General features: G+C 37.9%; 2 protein-coding genes across 10 annotated transcripts in view; both read left to right on the top strand.

Annotated features, from left to right (window-relative positions):
• SENP7 (SUMO specific peptidase 7) overlaps positions 1 to 8864 on the top strand; it is a 44171-nt gene extending 35307 nt beyond the window's left edge. For all 9 annotated transcript variants that reach the window (XM_071561400.1, XM_071561373.1, XM_071561391.1 and 6 more), the window contains 7 exons: positions 844 to 936; positions 1767 to 1954; positions 2375 to 2424; positions 2741 to 2778; positions 3005 to 3073; positions 5240 to 5390; positions 6645 to 8864. In XM_071561400.1, the coding sequence (XP_071417501.1) occupies positions 844 to 936; positions 1767 to 1954; positions 2375 to 2424; positions 2741 to 2778; positions 3005 to 3073; positions 5240 to 5390; positions 6645 to 6782 (727 nt within the window). In that variant the 3' untranslated portion in view covers positions 6783 to 8864. The remainder of the gene's footprint in view (positions 1 to 843; positions 937 to 1766; positions 1955 to 2374; positions 2425 to 2740; positions 2779 to 3004; positions 3074 to 5239; positions 5391 to 6644) is intronic.
• A 4002-nt stretch (positions 8865 to 12866) lies between these two features.
• IMPG2 (interphotoreceptor matrix proteoglycan 2) overlaps positions 12867 to 18447 on the top strand; it is a 55541-nt gene continuing 49960 nt past the window's right edge. The window contains exons 1-2 of the mRNA XM_071572414.1: positions 12867 to 12939; positions 14237 to 14497. Coding sequence (XP_071428515.1) covers positions 12867 to 12939; positions 14237 to 14497 — 334 coding nt within the window. The remainder of the gene's footprint in view (positions 12940 to 14236; positions 14498 to 18447) is intronic.

Raw genomic sequence — 18447 nt, 5'->3', positions numbered from 1 at the left:
ACGTAGCAGAGGAAGTTTGCAGCAAGTCTTCACTTAATGCTGGCTCATGCAGAGTCCTACAGCAACCTGGCTTTCCATTCCACACTCCTTTTCTCCTGTTCTTCCTGTGCTGAAGTTGTGTTTCTTAATCGAAGATGAGGATGGAATCAGAATAATAATAGGGATATCCCTTGAGAAAAGTAAATTGTGCTTTCAGACCATATTGGAGCAAAGGTCTATGAAATGTTAGTTTCTCTTTCAAACTAAGAAAGCTGAAAATCTAAATTTAGGTTTCTTCTCAGATTTTTCTTACTCTCCTAGTATCATCTCCTCATGCTTTATGCCTGTAGAACTGGAAATTAAACATTCTCCAGCATTTAAATCCTAGGACTGGAGGGAATCTGTTTCTCTTCTGTGTTTGCTACAGGTGTGCTCCATGACACTGTTCAAGGCATTTAGCTTTTTCCCTTTAAAAGATAAGGTTGCTTAGGCAGGCCTTCAAAAGTGGTACTGAAAAGTTTAATTCATTAATGTTTTTAAACTACTATAGATCTCTTTTTACACTGCCTGGTGTTTAGATGAGATTTTTGCCTTTAGTGTAGTAAATAGTAATTACTTGATAAATAACTGCAAGAAAACCATTCACTTTTGTGAGTAATTTTTTTCCAGAAGTGTATGAGATGGTTCAGAAATAGTCACTCAGACTCAGAGGTATGCTGATTTACTTTTAATCTGTGGTGAAATTTCAAGAGTAAATGAAAAACCCACTGAGGGATTGGGGAGATGTAGGAATACTAATTCCTATGACTTGCTTTAACTAAAAAAGAACAAAAGCAGATAGCAGTTGTCATTTGGTTTCTTCAGAGCAGCACAGAGGCGACACAGAAGAGTAAGAACCTGGACTCGTCATATAAATATCTTCAATAAGGATTATATCTTTGTGCCTGTGAATGAGGAGTAAGTCTATGCATTTTCAAAACATTTTCTGATATTTAAAGATTTAAGTGTTTGAATGTTGTGATAGTATAAGTTTGTGGCTATAAGGCGGGATCATGGGACATGACACTTCAGATTCTGAAGAAGGACCACATGAAATGAGTAATTTTGAAGTCTCTTCAAAATATAAAATGTTTATTCAGTTGCCATCAGTAAACTTTGCACTTTTGGTGTTTGTTTTACTGAAAATTGCTGCTAGGTATTTTTCAGAATAATTTATGTGCCATTATGATGATGATTCCTGTGCACTTAGGGAGTATTTCTATAAAGAAGTCACAGCAACTCATACTGTCAGTAGATAGAAGCAGGACATCCATAGTCTGTGCCTTGGCCTGGTTCAATAACTGACCTGTACATGGAAACTCCTGTAAAACTGAAGAGTCCTTGAGAGGTACATATGTAAAACATTTGCAGAAAGAAACGAGGCTAAAGATCTGCCATACCTTCAGCTATATTCAAAACTGGGATCACCATCACAGACTATTACTTTTTTTTTCTCCCCTTACATTATGGGATAGATGCTCAAACACTGATAAATTGCTGTGATGAATTTTGTTGGGTTTTTTTTTCAAAGGAATTGATACTGGTTTTTGCTGTTATGCCACAATGCAAAGTAAAAAATTAATGAGAAAATTGGTACGAGATGCCATGAAGGAAGACCGATGATGATTATGTATCACTGAATAGTTGTCCATGAGCTCTCAATATTATAAAAGCTTTTCATAACCTTTTCAGAACTAAATGTTACACAGCTTTGACAATTCTTCTCCCCTCTCCCCACTGCTGGGCAGGTCTCATTGGTACATTGCAGTTATCTGTTTCCCTTGGTTAGAAGAAGCTGTGTATGAGGAGTGTCCACATCAGAATTCGTTATCTCACCAGTCTCCACTTCAGTCAGAGAGTGTGAACACTGGAAATGGTTCAGTGTTCTTCAAGTGGGATGAAGAAATGGACTCTAGCAGAATTTTATTCTCAAAAGGTAAGTAATGTAGAACAGAAGTGTGTCAAACCACATACAGTTCTTAACAGTGTCTTAATCCTTGCAGGAGGTAAATTATGTGAAAGACAGTTTTTAAGATACCAAGGCTGATGTAGTTTGGTTGTATATTTCTATGCTTAGCAAGGACTGCAAGTTGTCTGCAACTGCGGAAGATACCAGAAGGGACATGTAAGATCAGTGATGATTGGAAAGTTACTTGATTTCAGTAAGAATTTTATCAGGAGGAAGATCCACAGTAACTCTGCTATTTGAACATTCAAAAGGGACTGTTCAAAATTAGTTCATAAATTAGTTCTTCACTATCATATTTTGAATACTAATATTCTGGAACTTGAAAATATAAATACTTTGGTTAGAAAATATTTTCTTAAGACTTACTACTTTGTTCTTTTGTACTAGATGACAATGAAATTGCTGCTGCTTCAGTTCTAGATTCAGCTATTTCTAAAGTAAGTGCTTTTTTTGTACTGACAGAGAAAACGTTTCTGAAGAATGGGTGTCTTGATCAAGTGATTTTTGCGTCATCTTTGCAGAGCTATCAATGTTTGCATGGCCTGCAGTATGTGCAAGGCATTTTTAATTAGCCCAAATCTTCCTTTGCCTACCTGTGTTGCTCTGCTATGCTTTCACATGTTTTAAAACTGATTTATCAGTTTCTGCCTTTCTGAAATGAAAACTTCTCTTCCTACCTTTCAATCTATGAAGATGTTAGAATTCATAATTAGTTGTTTTTTTAAAGATTATATTTATTTTCTTTTCTCTCAGATCTCCCTAAATAATTCCAAAAGGCAGATTTGTAAAAGGTATGTTTCTGTTTTCTTTCTAGTTTTGTAACATTAAATTGCATTAAGAAATTCTGCAGTTAGTCAGTTATTTGTCATAAAGACACAACTATAGGTACTTGTCTATGTTTGCCACATTGGTTCAGATATTAATGCTCTTGGTAAGCTGTATTTAAATAAAATATTTGCTTCAGTTGTGTGGTAGTGAAAGACTAATGATTTGTTTGTTCATTTTTGTTGTATACAGGCCTTGTATACTCATCTTAGATTCTTTGAAAGCTGGTTCTGTGCAGAAAACAGTTCAGGTTTTGAGAGAGTAAGTAACTACAGTTTCTATCTTTTAACAAGAGATGCTGCTGGTCATATTTCTGAATTCAAAATACTTTTCTCTAAAGAGATGTGTATTTCTAATGCTAAAGGAAAGTCCATGAACAGTCATGACAAAAACAACTGACAACAATATAAAGCCTTCCATGAAAAGCCTGTCTTTGTTCTGCAGTGCAGATACAATGCAAAAACTCTAAAATGGACAGTCTTTAAAATTGGAAAAAAATAAGTAGAAGTAGACAAGTTTTTGTTGTTGAGGGCTGGGAAGGTTTATCCCACCCAGATGAGTAGTTAAGGGTGTTCTTAAGGGTAGAAAAACATTTTTTAAAACTAATAATTTGAAATTTAAATGATTGATTTTCCAAAGGGCTGATGATTATTTTTTGATGGCGCTTACAGAATTACAGTGTTAAATCCACTCCTACGTATGTGCAAAGATGTAGAAACTAGACTGAAGCTGTCTAAAAGTTTGACATGCCAGCATTGTTACAGTGGAATGGTATTACTTGTTTTGAAAAGTGAGAGTAAAAATATATTCAATCTTTCATGTGGTAAGTATATAAGTATTGGAAGAATGTCTTTAAACTTCCAGTACTTTTACAGGCTTCTAGTTACTTTAACATCTTTCAACAACTTTTTAAAAAGTTGTTAAATATTTGAATCTAAAGAGAATTGTTCGTTCTTCTCTGTTGTATCAATTTCACTGTAAACAGAAATCTGTCAACCAAATAGTACCTTTTGTAAGAGAAAATTCTTCAAAATGCTTTGAGAGGGTTAGATGAGAATGAGAAATTATTGTGAAAGCGTCTTTTTCCCTAAATAGAGAAGCCTCCCTACCATATGCATCTTGGGAAGAAGAATGAAATAGCAATATTTATTTATTTATTGATTGATTGATTGATAAAATCTTGGTGGCATCTATTATTTTAGTGCTTTATGCTTTGAGCTGTTCTGAGGTTGAAATTTCAGAGAGTGTGTCTACCTGGATTTTAGCCAGATGTTACAAAAAGTCAGAAAACAAGTGGAGATTTATGGAGTTGTGAGATAAGGGAAGTTTGGGAAGCATACCTCTTACTCCTTTAGTTTGCAGGTACACCCAGGAAGCCGAAGTTTGTGGAAATTGATGCAGGGATTCCATAACCCCTTCTTTGCTTGAGTTGATGTTGTGTTTTGGGCAGCAGTCAGGCTCAAACAAATTAATTCTAAAGTCTACAGTCATAGATTCTAGATTCTTGCAGTTTCTCTGGAGTATGCTTCACTGAACTGTCTTAATCTTTGAATTATTTCATGCCTTTTCACAGTTAATATTTTCCCTAAAAGCTGTTTTAAGTGTTTTATATGTATTTTTATTCCCAGAATTGCAAGGACTTCAGGCTTTTAGAATTCAAACACAAGGTCTGACTTAATGAATATATTTTTTTATTCTCTGAAGTCAGACCTTATGTTTGATTTTCACAAACTTGAGCCTTTGCATGTCTGACTAAACTCAGGAGAAAAATATAGGTAACTACTACCCTTGAAAATCAGACCCTTGAGCTCTCAAACCCATCTTTAAAATCAGCATCCAGCCCAGAATGTGAGAGCAGTGAGTTGCTACTGAAGCACAAGTACTAAACGAGTATAACGCCTGGTAACGTGTAAGTCCCAGTCATTAAAGACATCTCTTAAGGTTTTCAGCAAGCCTTTATATACCTTGTACGCTAGTAGTTTGCAAGGGTTATATTAGTGCAATTGTAACTGATGCTGTTTGTAAGGTGAATTCTGAGGAGTTTCTTAATGGCTTTCTAAGGTTAGAAAACACTGCTGACCTCTTACGATTAATCCAGGAAAAGTCTGTGATAGCCAGGAAAGATTCCTTTTGTTAAGATTTTAAAATATTCAGGAATCCTAATAGCTTGAAGAAACTCAGCACTAATAACTGTTTTTAAGTAACATCATGTCTGTTTCTGTTTTGTGTGTTGCATATTATGTGGTAGAGATGCCTGTGAGTGCAGTAGAACATTGAGTAGTGAAAATTCTGTATAAATTTCTTTGACAGACTCTATGAAATAAATTGATTCAAGCTACTTTAGCTTTTTGGCCAGCTCTGGAACAATACTGAGTAATATCCCACAAAACCAGCTATTTATCATCAACTGTTTGCTTTCTCTTGTAGGTACCTTGAAGTGGAATGGGAAGCTAAGCGAAAAACACATCGGGAATTCAATAAATCAACAATGATTGACCTGTGTCCCAGAGTGCCTAAACAAGATAACAGCAGTGATTGTGGGGTCTATTTGCTGCAATATGTGGAAAGCTTTTTCCAGGTACAAATGGAAACTACCTTCCCCTTTGCACCAAATTACCTTAAACCCCAAAAGCCTGTTTCTGAGGGAAATAAACAAACACAAAAACCTGTGATGCACAGTTTCAAAAATTTCAAAGCTATTTGAGGAAGAGAAGATGAAACCCATTCTTCAGGTAGTGGCTAAGATCTTTATATCTGGTTTCTCATCTGTCTGTCAGCAGACATTTCTGACCATGTAGTTTAATGTTGCTTTTACATTGACACATTCAATATTCCTAAGTATTTGAGTGTATTTGGAGTCTATTTCATGTACCTTTTCCTGCCCTGTGGATATTACAAAAGTATCTTTTCTTGTAGCATCTGTTCTTGTAGCATCTAAAACTTTGGTCAATTCATGCACTGGCGTATGAGTGGCTCTGCAGGCAGCAGAGACAGTGAGGGGGAATTCTTGAAAGGCATGCACAGAGCTAAGGGAGCCTCTGTTTCCTGTTCAGCCCATGCCTTTAGACATCTGCAGGTCCTGTGCTTCAGGCACTACCTTCTTGGATGTCCCCAGGTGTTCCTTGCCCTGATCCAGGGCACTGCCTTCTTCCTCTGTCCTGTGGCTGTGCTTGCTTGGTGCTTATATATGTGGTCCACATTCTCTGACATTCCTGTGCATGCAAACCCTTGTGTGGGGTATTGGGCAGTGGGCAGGGTTTCATACTGTAGGAGATCAGATTGCCATTACAAAGTACCTGTACACTAATGCACACAGTGTGGGGGATAAACATGAGGAACTGGAGATATTCATGCAGTTGCAGGGCTTTTATCTTGTTCAGATCATGGGGATGTTGTGGGACACCTCATGGTGGGAGCACTAAGATGCATAGATATGGGCTCTTTAGAAAGGACTGGCAGGGAAGACAAGGAGTTAAAGTTGTCCTTGATATGAGAGAGCAGCTGGAGTGCATGAATCTCTGCCTGCGGTTGGATGCGAAGCCATCTAAGAGGCAGTGACTAAAGAGCAGACTAATATGGGTGACATAATAGTTGGCATCTACTGTAGGCCACCTAATCAAGAAGAACAAGTGGAACAGGTGTTTACCATAAGTAACTTTTGGTAAGGGTATGTATATATGTGATTATTGTGATGGAGAAATGGGACTTTGAAGCCTCTCACACTCATATGTTTGTGCCTCCTTGGTCTCATCAGCAATGGAAGGGTTTGAAATACTTCTTGAAGGTTGCTTTGAGAAATTCACCTGGTAAATATTCCTTTTTCTGTTACCAGAATCCCATAGTTAACTTTGAAGAGCCACTGCATCTGGAGAATTGGTTCCCTCGTCAACTGATCAGAAGCAAAAGAGAAGAAATTCGTGACCTCATCCTGCAACTACACTTTCAACAGCATAGTGGCAGCAGCAGCTAGTAAATCTAATGAGGCAGACCTGGCAAAGGACATAGCTGTGTAAAGTAACTGGAACTCTGCTTAGCAGAATTTGGCCTCTCCCTGCCTTGCAAGGAAGGAAAAAAAAAGGCAAAAGAAGTATTTTTTTGTTTAACATGTATTTATTGAAAATCTTTTTTTCAATAGTGTTTTGTGGTCTGAGGATGCTGGGGGAGGGTGGAGGGAGAAGTCTGTAGATAAGGGTGTAAATATAAGTTAAAGGTAATGCACATGGATTGCTAATTGATTCTTTACTTGGCAAGGTGCTTACAGAGATATGCCACAAGGATGTAAAAATATTTTAATTTTTTGGAGCCTGTTCTTTATAATCCTATATAAATATGGATGGTCATGTAGCAGTCAGACCTGAAGACAGGATTTTGATCCTGTATGTGTCTTTTGATTTTGCAGCTGATACAGATAGAATGAATGCTATGTATTGTTTTAATTTAAGGATGTACTATTGACTCTCATTAGAGATTTATTTTTTTGTTTTGTTTCTGATTATATACAGATGTAATCTGCATATGTCCAAAAATTCTGCCAAGATTGGAGGCTGATGAATTTTGGTTATTTTTTCTTTGTTATTATTATTTCCCTTGCTGTAATTTTCTCCATAAAAATGTATTTCCATTAGTGGAAGACATTTGCTTGAGAGTGACTGTTGAAATACTCTAAAGAGTAGATTTTTTTAAAGTATTTTTATTATTTTTGTCAGATTTCGAAAGAAAACTTGCTCTCAAAGTACATGCCAGTACAATATATGTAGGCAGTAGATTTTTAATGCTGTTCACCTGTTTTTCAGGAATAATTTCTGCAAATGTTATGGTAATACCTGCATTAGCAAGGCAAGGATGCTGTGGCTTAACAACTTCAAAAGTTTGAGGGGTTTTACTGAAAATAAGGTCAATATATTTATTTGATATGTCTTCAAGATACGTGATTTACATATAAGACAAACAGGATTTGCACTTTGCTTAGAGAATTGAGTAAAGATGCCTGAATATTGTGTGTTAAACTCAGACTTGATTTGAAAATCTAGCACGAGTTTATCATTGTCTTAATACGTATTTATGTAGTTTTTCCTCAGAGTGATCACAGACTTTTAATAACATTTTGACATGCACACTCTTTTCTGTACTTACTGCACAATAGAAGGTGATTGTTTAAGAGGATGCATTCTCCTGTTCCCACTGGAAGTTTACTGAAGTGTCATCTCACCCGTCAGAAGGGCCATGTGTCAGATAATAACCAAACCCACCTGTGTCATAAAATAATCTACATAAACCAGAGCTCTTAAAGCTGGAAATAGGATAGAGTTAAAAAGAAAATTGAGGGCAACTCAAAGATGTGAACATTTTTATGTTATTGAAGAATTCTCAGGGCCCATTCCCTCAAGAAAACTCTGAAACCTAGCATTTGGAAAATCCAGTTATTTCTTCAGGTTCTGTACAGTCATCCAACACCCCCACACACCCTTCTTACTGTTTCTCAAACCAGAAGGCATTCTTTCTGTAGGAGAGAGGCAGTTTAAACCAGAGCAATTTGCTGAGCACAGTTACTTTCTGTATAGCTGTGAGCAGCCTTGTGTAATTACTGTATGTTTTTTGTCTTTGCTTCTACATTAATTCTGTAGTTTGTCACTACCACTCCTCCCCTCCCCTCCCCACAACATCTCTCCCTCTCATCCCAAGATTTGTGTCTTTAAGCACCCAAAGCACAACACCAGCATTACTTACAAGGATAATCTATATATTTATTGTAAAACAAATGAAAGATAAAATGCCTAAATATGTGCCCTTTCTCTATACCATTTTTAATGGATGAAGATTTTTAGTGTTTCCTTATGAAAAATAGTTTGGGCTTTTTCTTATGGCAAAGTTAGCTTTTATCATCAAGTGATTTGTTCTTTTTCAGACTGGTTTATAGATGTTTAAAAGCAAAAGTAATGCATAAAGTTTTCTAAATTGGTTTTCTAACATGAAAGGATTGCCTTTTTAGATTTGTTACATATGTGCTTTGAGAATGCCAATGCATTTGATATTAAAATTATCTCCAGAAGTTACTGAATGTGATTGTTATCATTCTTTTCCTGGCTGCCACAAATAACCCATGAGCTAAGTGTAAGACAGGCCATCTTGCTGCTTTTAAGGTATATGCACATTATGTGTCTCTGAACCCAAATGTCTGTCAAAGGGATTGTGGGACCAACAGCTGCAACCCACCTCATTCCAGCCACTTGCATTTACCAGGTATGTGGTAAGTGCTAGGAAGTGTCTGTGGAAGAAGTTACACTCCAGGTACCTTTGTGATTCCTTTTTATTTGCCAGCATTCCCTGAAGTTAACTTTTATCATATGTAAAGCACCAGGCTGAGTCAGGGACCTCTTTGCACATCTCCTGCATCTCCATTTCCTGTATTAATCCCTGTCTAACTGAAATGGTGGAGTGATGTAACACTTCAATCTTTGTAAGGCTCTTTACCCTAAGCTGTGTAATTTTGGGTTCAAGGCAATCAGTTGTACCCAAAGTGTTAAATGTAGCTATCACTTTTGTTAAAAGAAACTGCTACATTCTGTCTTAGCGGGACCAGAAATGCTTCCATGAAAAAAATCTGAGTTATGGAGATCCATTTAAGGTCCTGTTGGCAAGCACAACACAAGAAACAATGTGGAAGAGAAGAAACTTGTAAGAAGTAAATCTTCAAAGGAGAAATATTTAAAAAACCCCTAGATTTCATAAACTGAAGAAGTGAATTGGCAGGTGTGATTTTTTAAAAAAATATCTGGAGACTGTGTTTTTCCTCTGGAATTGCAGTTATATTTGCAGTCCATCTGTGCTTTTGTGGGACTCACCTCCTAGAACTTGACCCTGATATGAGCTTGCAGTACTCAGTAAATACACCCTTACAAAATAATAAAAGCTTGAAGACCACAGTATTAACACTTTTATCTTGTTTATGAGAAAGAAGCAGAATATTGCTTCTGGCAACCCCCCTGCCCTCCCAAGGAAAAAAAAAAAATGACTGCTGTTTTCCTGGTGGAAAAACAGGACTGAGACTTGAGAGGTGGCCGGGTTGAACATGAGTTGAAATAAAGCAATAATTCTGTCCAACCAAATTGAAGTTGGAAATACTGTTCAAAGATGAAGCACAGACACTGTAGAACAAGGTAAGAGATTTCTGATCAACAGATCAGAAAAGGAGGAATGTTGGGAATAGATGTACATTACATGGACAGAATAGATAATGAAGTGTGAAATTAATGTTGTTGACCTCACTTCCTAATTTTTCTGCTCCAAATACTTTACAATACTACATGATGGGAGAGATGGGAGTACAATGGGCTCTGGGGGCTGAATTTGGACAGCTGGAGGGTTAAACAGCCTCAGAACCTGTTTATTTTTGAGAGGTGGTTGGTTCACCAGAGAGCTCTCCAAGGGCACAAGCAAAATGTGGTGATGATGGTGAAATGCTTGGCAACAGCAACCACAGAAACTGAACAAGTGAGAGAGTCTTGTTTTCTCAGCTAAACTGACCGTGACTTGTTGGTGAATCCTGTCAAGTGCCATAAAATCAGTTGCTGTACCCAATCAAATGGAAGCAATTTTTAATGTGGTTTAATCTTGATATTAAACCACATGAGCTTGCACATAGTGAGTGTCTGCCATGATGTGGCTCTTTATTAAAGGCATTTTCATTAAAGTGTACCTTTATTTTGTATTTTTTAGTTACAGATAAGTAGATTTTTTAGCATTTCGAATAAATTGTATTTGAACAACAAGGACTTTATTTAACACGGTATGTGTGCTGTAGCACAATTTCAGTGAGCATTACCCTGTAAAGGACTATAATTCAGCTAATCACATTTGTTGTTCTTCTCAGAAATACTGTCAGAAAACTTGTCATTATTTTTGGAGCTCCTGGGCTGACCTTGGTGTGTTGTGGCACTAAAATTACACTTAACTTTTTTTCTTATTCAGCAAGAATATGGTTTTCATAAATGGTTTTGAACAGATACAACTTGACTGCTGGAAATGAAGAATTACTCCTTTTCTGGTACAACAAGTTACTGTAAAGGCTGTGGTCAAATTAAGGAATTTTTCACAAGAGTAGTTTTTCTCACTTTAAGAAACTTTAAATGATTGTGATTTAGTTATGCATTTTGCTGTTGTAAATGTAAGAGACTGTCAGCTGTTAGAAGTCTACATTTTAGTGCTGAAATCACTTGAATTTAAAATTGATAGCTTGAAATAATATTTTTAAAACTGAATTTAAATTTAAAAATATTTTATCACAGAAGCTGACATATCCATACCACAGAAAACAAATTTTGACAGAGATAGAAAGCAGATGTCTTTTACACTACTCATGTTTTGAGTGCCTTTGAGTACTTTGCTGATGAAAGAAACAGCAGTGCCATAAATCTAAAATCTCACCAGGAAAACTTTTAATTGGGTTTCATACTTTTACTGAAGTATGTATAGTCTGAGACTTGTCTGTAAAAGGATTAGTTGTCATGTGTTCTGGGCACCACTGCAATGCTGTTCCCGTGCCGCTCAGTTTTCAGCTCCAGTGTGGTGACTGCACTTGGTAGTGCTGCTGGCATCACAGTTAGCTTGACAGAGCCAGACTAGGTCAACAGTGATGGTTTGGGAGATCAATGTCTGATTCCAAGAAAACTGTGGGTGTTTGAGCAGTTCAGTGGTTAAACTGAAAGTAATTTAATAGTTTTGTGAGGGGAAAAAAAATCCCAAAGAAAATATGTTGCTGTTTTGAAAAATACCAACTAGAGTCTGTTAGATGTCAGAAGACAGAGCATAAAATGAAAGGTGATTTTGATTCCTGTCAGTGTCATGTGTGTAATAATTCTGATAATTCCTGATATGTGAATTGCTGGGAGCTCAGAGAAGCAGCTGGAAGAGAGGAGTGAGCATGGTATGCTTAAGCAGCTCTGTGTAAAAGCTCTGCAGAGAGATACGTGGGAAACCTTGGGAATGCAGCTTTGAAATACTTACACAAAACCACTACCAAAAATAGTCACTTCAGACAAAACAACAGTTTGTTCAGATTGACCTGAACATAGTAACCAGCAAGTCCTGAGTTCCCCTACCCAGGAGACAGCCCTGGAGTTTTCCTAGTCATCTGAATGCAGTCTGCCATTGCAGGGCAGCTTCCATACACGTTTCCACAAGGAGCTGACCCTGGACAGGAGGGGAACTGCGAGTGCTGCTGCTTTCCTCTCCTTTCTGTAGCTGTCTTTAGCTGATCATCTCTTCAGGTGTTTATACTAATTTGTTCCTACTGCTTGTGTCAGGTAAAACCTGAACTGAGATGAATGAATCACAACTTGCCCTGGCATTCTCTTTGGAGGAAGTGCTGCTTTTGGGGTGCAAGGGATAGTGGTGTAACAGCACAAGACTTTCTCCTTTAGCACAAACTCAGATAGCAGCCCTCTCACCAGAAGAAACAGTCCTACAGAAAGGTTGCTTCAGTTTTACACATGCAACAGTGTTTAAATGAGCCATACCTTTATATATGTATATGTATTTATACAAGCAGAAGGCAAAGCACACTGAGACCTCCCACTGGAGACTAGCATGCTCCTTCTGGTGTTTTGTGGTCAGCATGATTTTAAATAAGAGCAGAAATTGAAAGCCCAATGAAAAAACGTGGTTAATTAGATGTGAAAGGTGCTGTCCTTGTGTGGACTGTCTGTTAATGGTATGACAAGCTCTGGTAAAGAGCTTAGCTGGCCAGATTAAAATTAAAAAATTGTGTCAGTCCATCTGCTAGCTCCAAGGAGTTTACTTTGATCACCTTTTCTTGTTTCTTCACTGAAGCGGAATACTGTCTTTGAAAAGAACATTCCCAGCATGTCTTGGTTGACTTGTTTTACCTAATGTTTTCTCCAAAGATAATGATAGGTGACGTCAAGACATTTTCAAGAAGGGCAATGGTCTTGGTTGGTTCAAGGCTACCTTAAAGACAACAGCTCTTTTGCTTAAAGGGATTTTTCTTTTTTGCTTTTTCTATTTTTTTTTTTACATTTTTTTAATGCAAATAATTATGTTTGGCTTCATTTGGAAAATCTGTTTTTGCCTTCCAGGAATGATTATCGTCGATTTTCAAATAGTTACAGGTAATGCAGAAATCTTACTTATGTTCTTGTTTGCAATGTTTCCATAAGGACTCTCTGCTTTAATTGTAACAAAGGGGTCTAATAGAGAGAAATGTTTGGCCAAATCTATGCCTTGCTAGCAGTGTAAGTATGGAATACTTAGTGTGATTTACAGAAGGTGCAACTGCATATTTGTGTTGTTTTTAGTGTATAATGTAGCTACAGAAGGCAAATTTTCCAACTCTGAGAGACATTAAATACTGGTAGTTTTTTCTTCTTCATTAATTTAGTATTAAATCTTAAAAATAAGGTTATGTCTTCTGCTTATGGATACTGAACATGTGTCAGTTTGAGTAAAAACTGAGGTTTTGCCTTAGTGACCTTTTTTGATGTTCCTTTCTCCCTCTGATGTACCATCTGGTGATGATCTTCTGCACTAAAGCAGGCTGTTAATATAACATCAAAATAACCATGTTCTTCATCTTTCAGTCATAGAAAGTCAAAGGTGTTGCTGACTTTGATGTTGTAGAATATGTCATAATCTGCAGGATGAAAACTGCCATAGAGTTAGTAGTGTCCTTTCTCTAATAAATTATTTGTTGTGATTCTTCTTTGGGCATTTTTCTGGGGAAAAGGTGAAAGAAGTTGAATTAAATAATTTCAGGTCAGCTGCCTGTGAAGGACAGAGAGTTAGACTGTCAGACTAAATCCCAATATACACATTCTGTCCTCAGCTCTTTCCTCAGGTTTCCTCTGGAATTATGTGGAACAACTAATATCAGAAAAAAAATTTTGAAAACCAAGCAGCCATAACCCTAAAGGTGATCAGCTCTTTTATTCCCTTTTTTTTCTCCTGCTCTGGTTGAGTAGGGACCTAACTCGCAGCAGTGAAAGGTATGCTTGTTAGCTGTCCATTCAAGCAGCTTTTCTTTTTTCCAATTGTTTCTTGTGGAAAGAAAGTATGGAGTATGAGTAGTTCTTAATTAATGACTTACTTGGTGTCTGGTCTTGAAAGCTTCTAAAACGTATTTATTCACAAATATAGTCCCATTGACTTAACCAAGCCAAATCATGGAAGGGAAGTTAAACACAAAGCATCAGAATTCAAAGAGTTAGAGCTTTAGGCTATGTTACCATGTGATGGGATGCTGTAAAGAGCTTAAGGTTGTTTATAATAGTAAAGTCATACAGACAGCTTCTGTTAACAAAATAAAGCTCAGTTTTGTCCTTCAGATACCACAGAAATGGCACAAAGGTACATATATGATTGCATCATTATCTCATCTGAGAAAATTTATTTGTGGTTTTAATTTTACAGCAGAAGTTTATTCAGCCATAGGAGGAGGACAGGCTGAAGACGTTTCACCAACCTCTCAGCTCAGTGACTGGAAGTTGGCAAACCCTTCTCTGCCTCCTGAGCTGAAAAAGCCCAGTGGCATCATGGAGGCTGAACAGTTCCACAGGCATTTGCAGTTACGAAGGAAGAGGTCCATTCTATTTCCCAGTGGAGTTAAGATCTGCCCTGATGAATCTGTTGAGCAGGCTATTGCCAACCACCTGAAATATTTCAGGCTCAGAGGTAAGTGGTTGTATATCTCATGATTGTAAAGAACATTTATTTATTAAAAAAAATAGATTAAGCTTTTAAACACAGTAAATATCAGACCATAGGAAATACATTATTACCCAAGAGACTTATTTTTCTGTGATAATCTTCCTTATGAGAGCCATTCTGAGCTAAAAACCTCATAATAAACTAACCTTTTCTCATAGAACCATTTGACTGCTAAGAAAAACAGGTTTATCAGGTTAGCAGGTTATGCAGGCTACTTAAATGACAGTTTGTTTTTATTTATTCTTCTTCATGTGCTAGTAGAATTCACTGACGAATCAGTTAGAAAAGTCAATTCTGAGATATTGTTGTCTCAGCCGGTTGACTTTTGACTATGGCTGGTCACACAAAGTGTAGTATGTTCTGGTCTAGAAAACTAGTCTCTGAGTATCAGACTGTAGTATAATAGACAAGAAACCTTTCTTTTAAGATGCGGAAGTTGGACAGAGCTTTGTCTGAAAAGCTGAAATGTTCTTTCACTGGATGAAGTATTACAGCAATATGATGTATCTCAAACCCTTCTGGCTGACAACACTGGAATGGGATGTCACAGTCACGCAGTACTTTCTGGTATTTGTGTGTCTTTGTATTGTAGCATTCAAAAAATTTTAGCATCTTAACATTTGTACATAACTGGTGAAATTACAAAGAGCTGCTGTCACAGGAGGAAAGGTGTTCTGACACTCATGTTTAGTGAGATCTGATTGCCTACAGAAGAAGCTCTCACTGTTAACTCAGTTTATTCACTTAGAGAAGTGAAAAATAATTAAAAACAGGAGTTGCTTAATGTTTGCATAAAAGTAAACACAAAGAATATACTTGAGGAACAAAATGGAATTATGTGAAATTAGAACCTTATTCAAATATGAATTGTGCCCAGCTTGCAAGGGATGTTGGCACTGATGGTCACACTGGCAGTTTGACAGGCTTTGCCAGCTTCTTTTTCATTTCCACTTAATAGCACTCAACTACGCTTTGTTTTGCACCAAATAAATCCATACATACTGTGTGCTTGAACTGCAATCACCCCTCAATTGTCTGTGATAGTGGCACACAAAGACAACATCAAGTAAGCAAAAGTGTGAGTGATAGTAAAGAAGAAAAGTCTGTAAATTAGGTTGCAAAGCTGTATGTAGGACTTAATAATCCTAGGCTGAACCAAATGTCCACCTAGCCCATCTTCCTCCTGACTGGACTTAACAGCTTTTACAATCCACAAGGGTTTCTTGAGCACAGATGCTATGACTACCCTTAGCACTTTTAACTTAAAACTTTTGAAAAAGATCTCTGCAAGTAGCAGGGATGACCTTAAGTAGCAGCAAGTCAAGCAAGGTCTGGTTCAAGCAACTTGTCTTCATTTTGTTAGCAGCAACACACTACATCATGACTTTGGTAGTCTCCAGTTAATCACATCCTGAGTAAATGCACCTGATGTACGTGAGAGTTGATGTTGTAATAGGTTTGTGTGGCAAGGTTTTGGTAGCAGGTGGCTTCTCTGAGAAGCTGCCAGAAGCTTCCTGCATGTTTGATAGAACCAATGCCAGCTGGCTCCAGGTCAGACCCACCACTGGCCAAGGCTGAGACCATCAGCAACAGTGGTTGCGCCTGTAGGGGACCATATTTAAGAAAGGGGAAAAGTTGCTGCAGAACAACAATTGCAGTTGAAGAGAAGAGTGAGAATATGTGAGAGAAACAGCTCTGCAGACACCAAAGTCAGTGAAGAAGGAGAGGCAGGAGGTGCTCCAGGGCTTGGAGCTGAGGTTCCCCTGCAGCCTGTGGGCTGACCATGGTGAGGCAGCTGTGCCCCTGCAGCCCGTGGAGGTCTAAGGTGAATCAAAGATCCACCTGGAACCTGTGCAGGACCCCACACCTTAGCAGGTGGGTTCCTGAAGGAGGGTGTGACTCTGTGAGAAGCTCAAGCTGGAGCAGGTTTGCTGGCAGGACTAGTTATCTCACAAGTGTGGGGGACCCACACTGGAGCAACCTGTTCCTGAAGGACTGCACACCATGGAAGGGACCTGTGCTGGAGCAGTTTGTGAGGAACTGTGGTCTGTGGGAAGGACTTGCATTGGAGAAGTTCACGGAGTTCTGTCTCCTGTGAGTGGGACCCTATGCTGGAGCCAGGGAAGAGAGTGAAAAGTCCTCCCCCTGACACGGAAGGAGTGGCAGAGACAGCTGTGATGAACTGGCCACAGCCCCAGTCCCTCATCCCCCTGTACCACTGCCGGTGAAGAATTAGAGAAAACCAGGAGTGGAATTAAGCCTGGGAAGAAGGGAGAGGTGGGGGAAAGGTGTTTCAGTATTTGGTTTAATTTCTTATTGTCCTGCTTAGATTTGATTAGAAATAAATAAAATTAATATTCCCAAGTTGAGCCTACCTGGCCTGTAATAGTAACTGCTGAGTGATCTCTCCCTGTCCTTTTCTCTACTCACAAGCCTTTTGTTATATTTTGTCTCCTCTGTCCAGCTGAGGAAAGGGGTGATAGAGCAGGTTTGGTGGGCACCTGGTGTCCAGCCAGAGTCAACCCACCACATGTGTTACTTTCATTCTCAGTAAAACTGTTTCTTGTGTGCTACTGTCTTTATACAATGTTTTTAATAGGTAGCTGAATGGCCACAGTCCACTGTCAACATAAGAGCCCAAGGGAAGAGTGTGGTCACTGTTTAGCACTCAGAGATCAGCTGCTATCAGTAACTAGTGAAATAACTGACCACAGGGAGAATAAATATAAATGTACACAGAATTTGCTGATTTTTCAATCCCAGTGTGTATTTTTAGAATCTTCTTTTTATTCTGTATCTGTTGAAGTAAGAAATTACTTCAATATCCCATACTTTCTCTGGAAAGGATGGTTTCAATACAATCTATTCTTTCCTTGGTTCTGTTTTACTGTCAGCAGTACACAGTGACACTCCCTTGGAAGGAAATGTTGTTTGGTATTTTGATGTAAGATCTTGTTAGTAAAACAGAAAAGGCTTGTATGTGCTGATTATCCAGATTATGTTTGTTCTATGTATGTCTGCCTTAGAAAGAAACAGGTGGGAATATAATTATCTACCTGTAGCTTCTAGCTTTATTTACTTTTGCTTGCTGGCAAAAGCCTCTGTAAGTGTCAGAGACTGACAGATGAGCCTTTCTGTCCTAGGCTTTAAGGAAGTGCTTATGTCATATTGCTGTAGACTTAACAGTGTACAGCTTTTTTCTTTTTTCCTAACATCTGTATCTTTTGACCCTTAAAAAGATACAAGGTAAAGAGATGTAAATATATGATTAAACCATTAAAAAAATCGAAGTACAACAAAATACAGGGATCTGGAGAAAAATCAATATTTTTCAAAACAGCAGTAGCACTCTTCAACATGTGAAAGTCTAATTAACAGTATGATTATTCACTGGTGGTTGTGTTATTACTATGGTATTCAGAAGCACCAGCTAACAATAAGGCTGGTTTTGTTCTTTCTTCTCTACACCTGCAGTCTAGAAAACAGATTTCTGAAGTGCTTATTTATTCTTATAGTCAGTCACATGCAAAATGAACTGAGTTTTGCAGTAGCAGAAGACACTATTTTCAAACTCTTTTGAGGTGAATCCTGGGTTATGATTGTCTCTGTACTGCCCAGTAATAATATAGACTCTGTATATCTTGTAGCTATACATGAAGGTTGCTGCTGTTGGCTGACTTTCATTTTTTGCAATACAAAAATGGAAATCAGTCACAGATTCTTACAGATTGGGTACTGTAGGCCTGTGATTGGGGTCTTATAAAGTGTTGGTAACTGATGTGCTTTTAAATGCTGTTATGGTTGCTGCTGGAAGAGTCGTGTAAATCTAGTGGTGGTCATAGCTGGACTGCTGTGATGAACATAAAGTGTGTCCAATGAGCAGCTGGAGGTCCCACAAAATTTTGCGGAAACAT

This window comes from Pithys albifrons, chromosome 1 (assembly GCF_047495875.1).
Source record: "Pithys albifrons albifrons isolate INPA30051 chromosome 1, PitAlb_v1, whole genome shotgun sequence".
Taxonomy (NCBI): Eukaryota; Metazoa; Chordata; class Aves; order Passeriformes; family Thamnophilidae; genus Pithys; species Pithys albifrons.
Note: the sequence above shows the minus strand (reverse complement) of the source record. Positions and strands in the feature narration are given on the sequence as shown.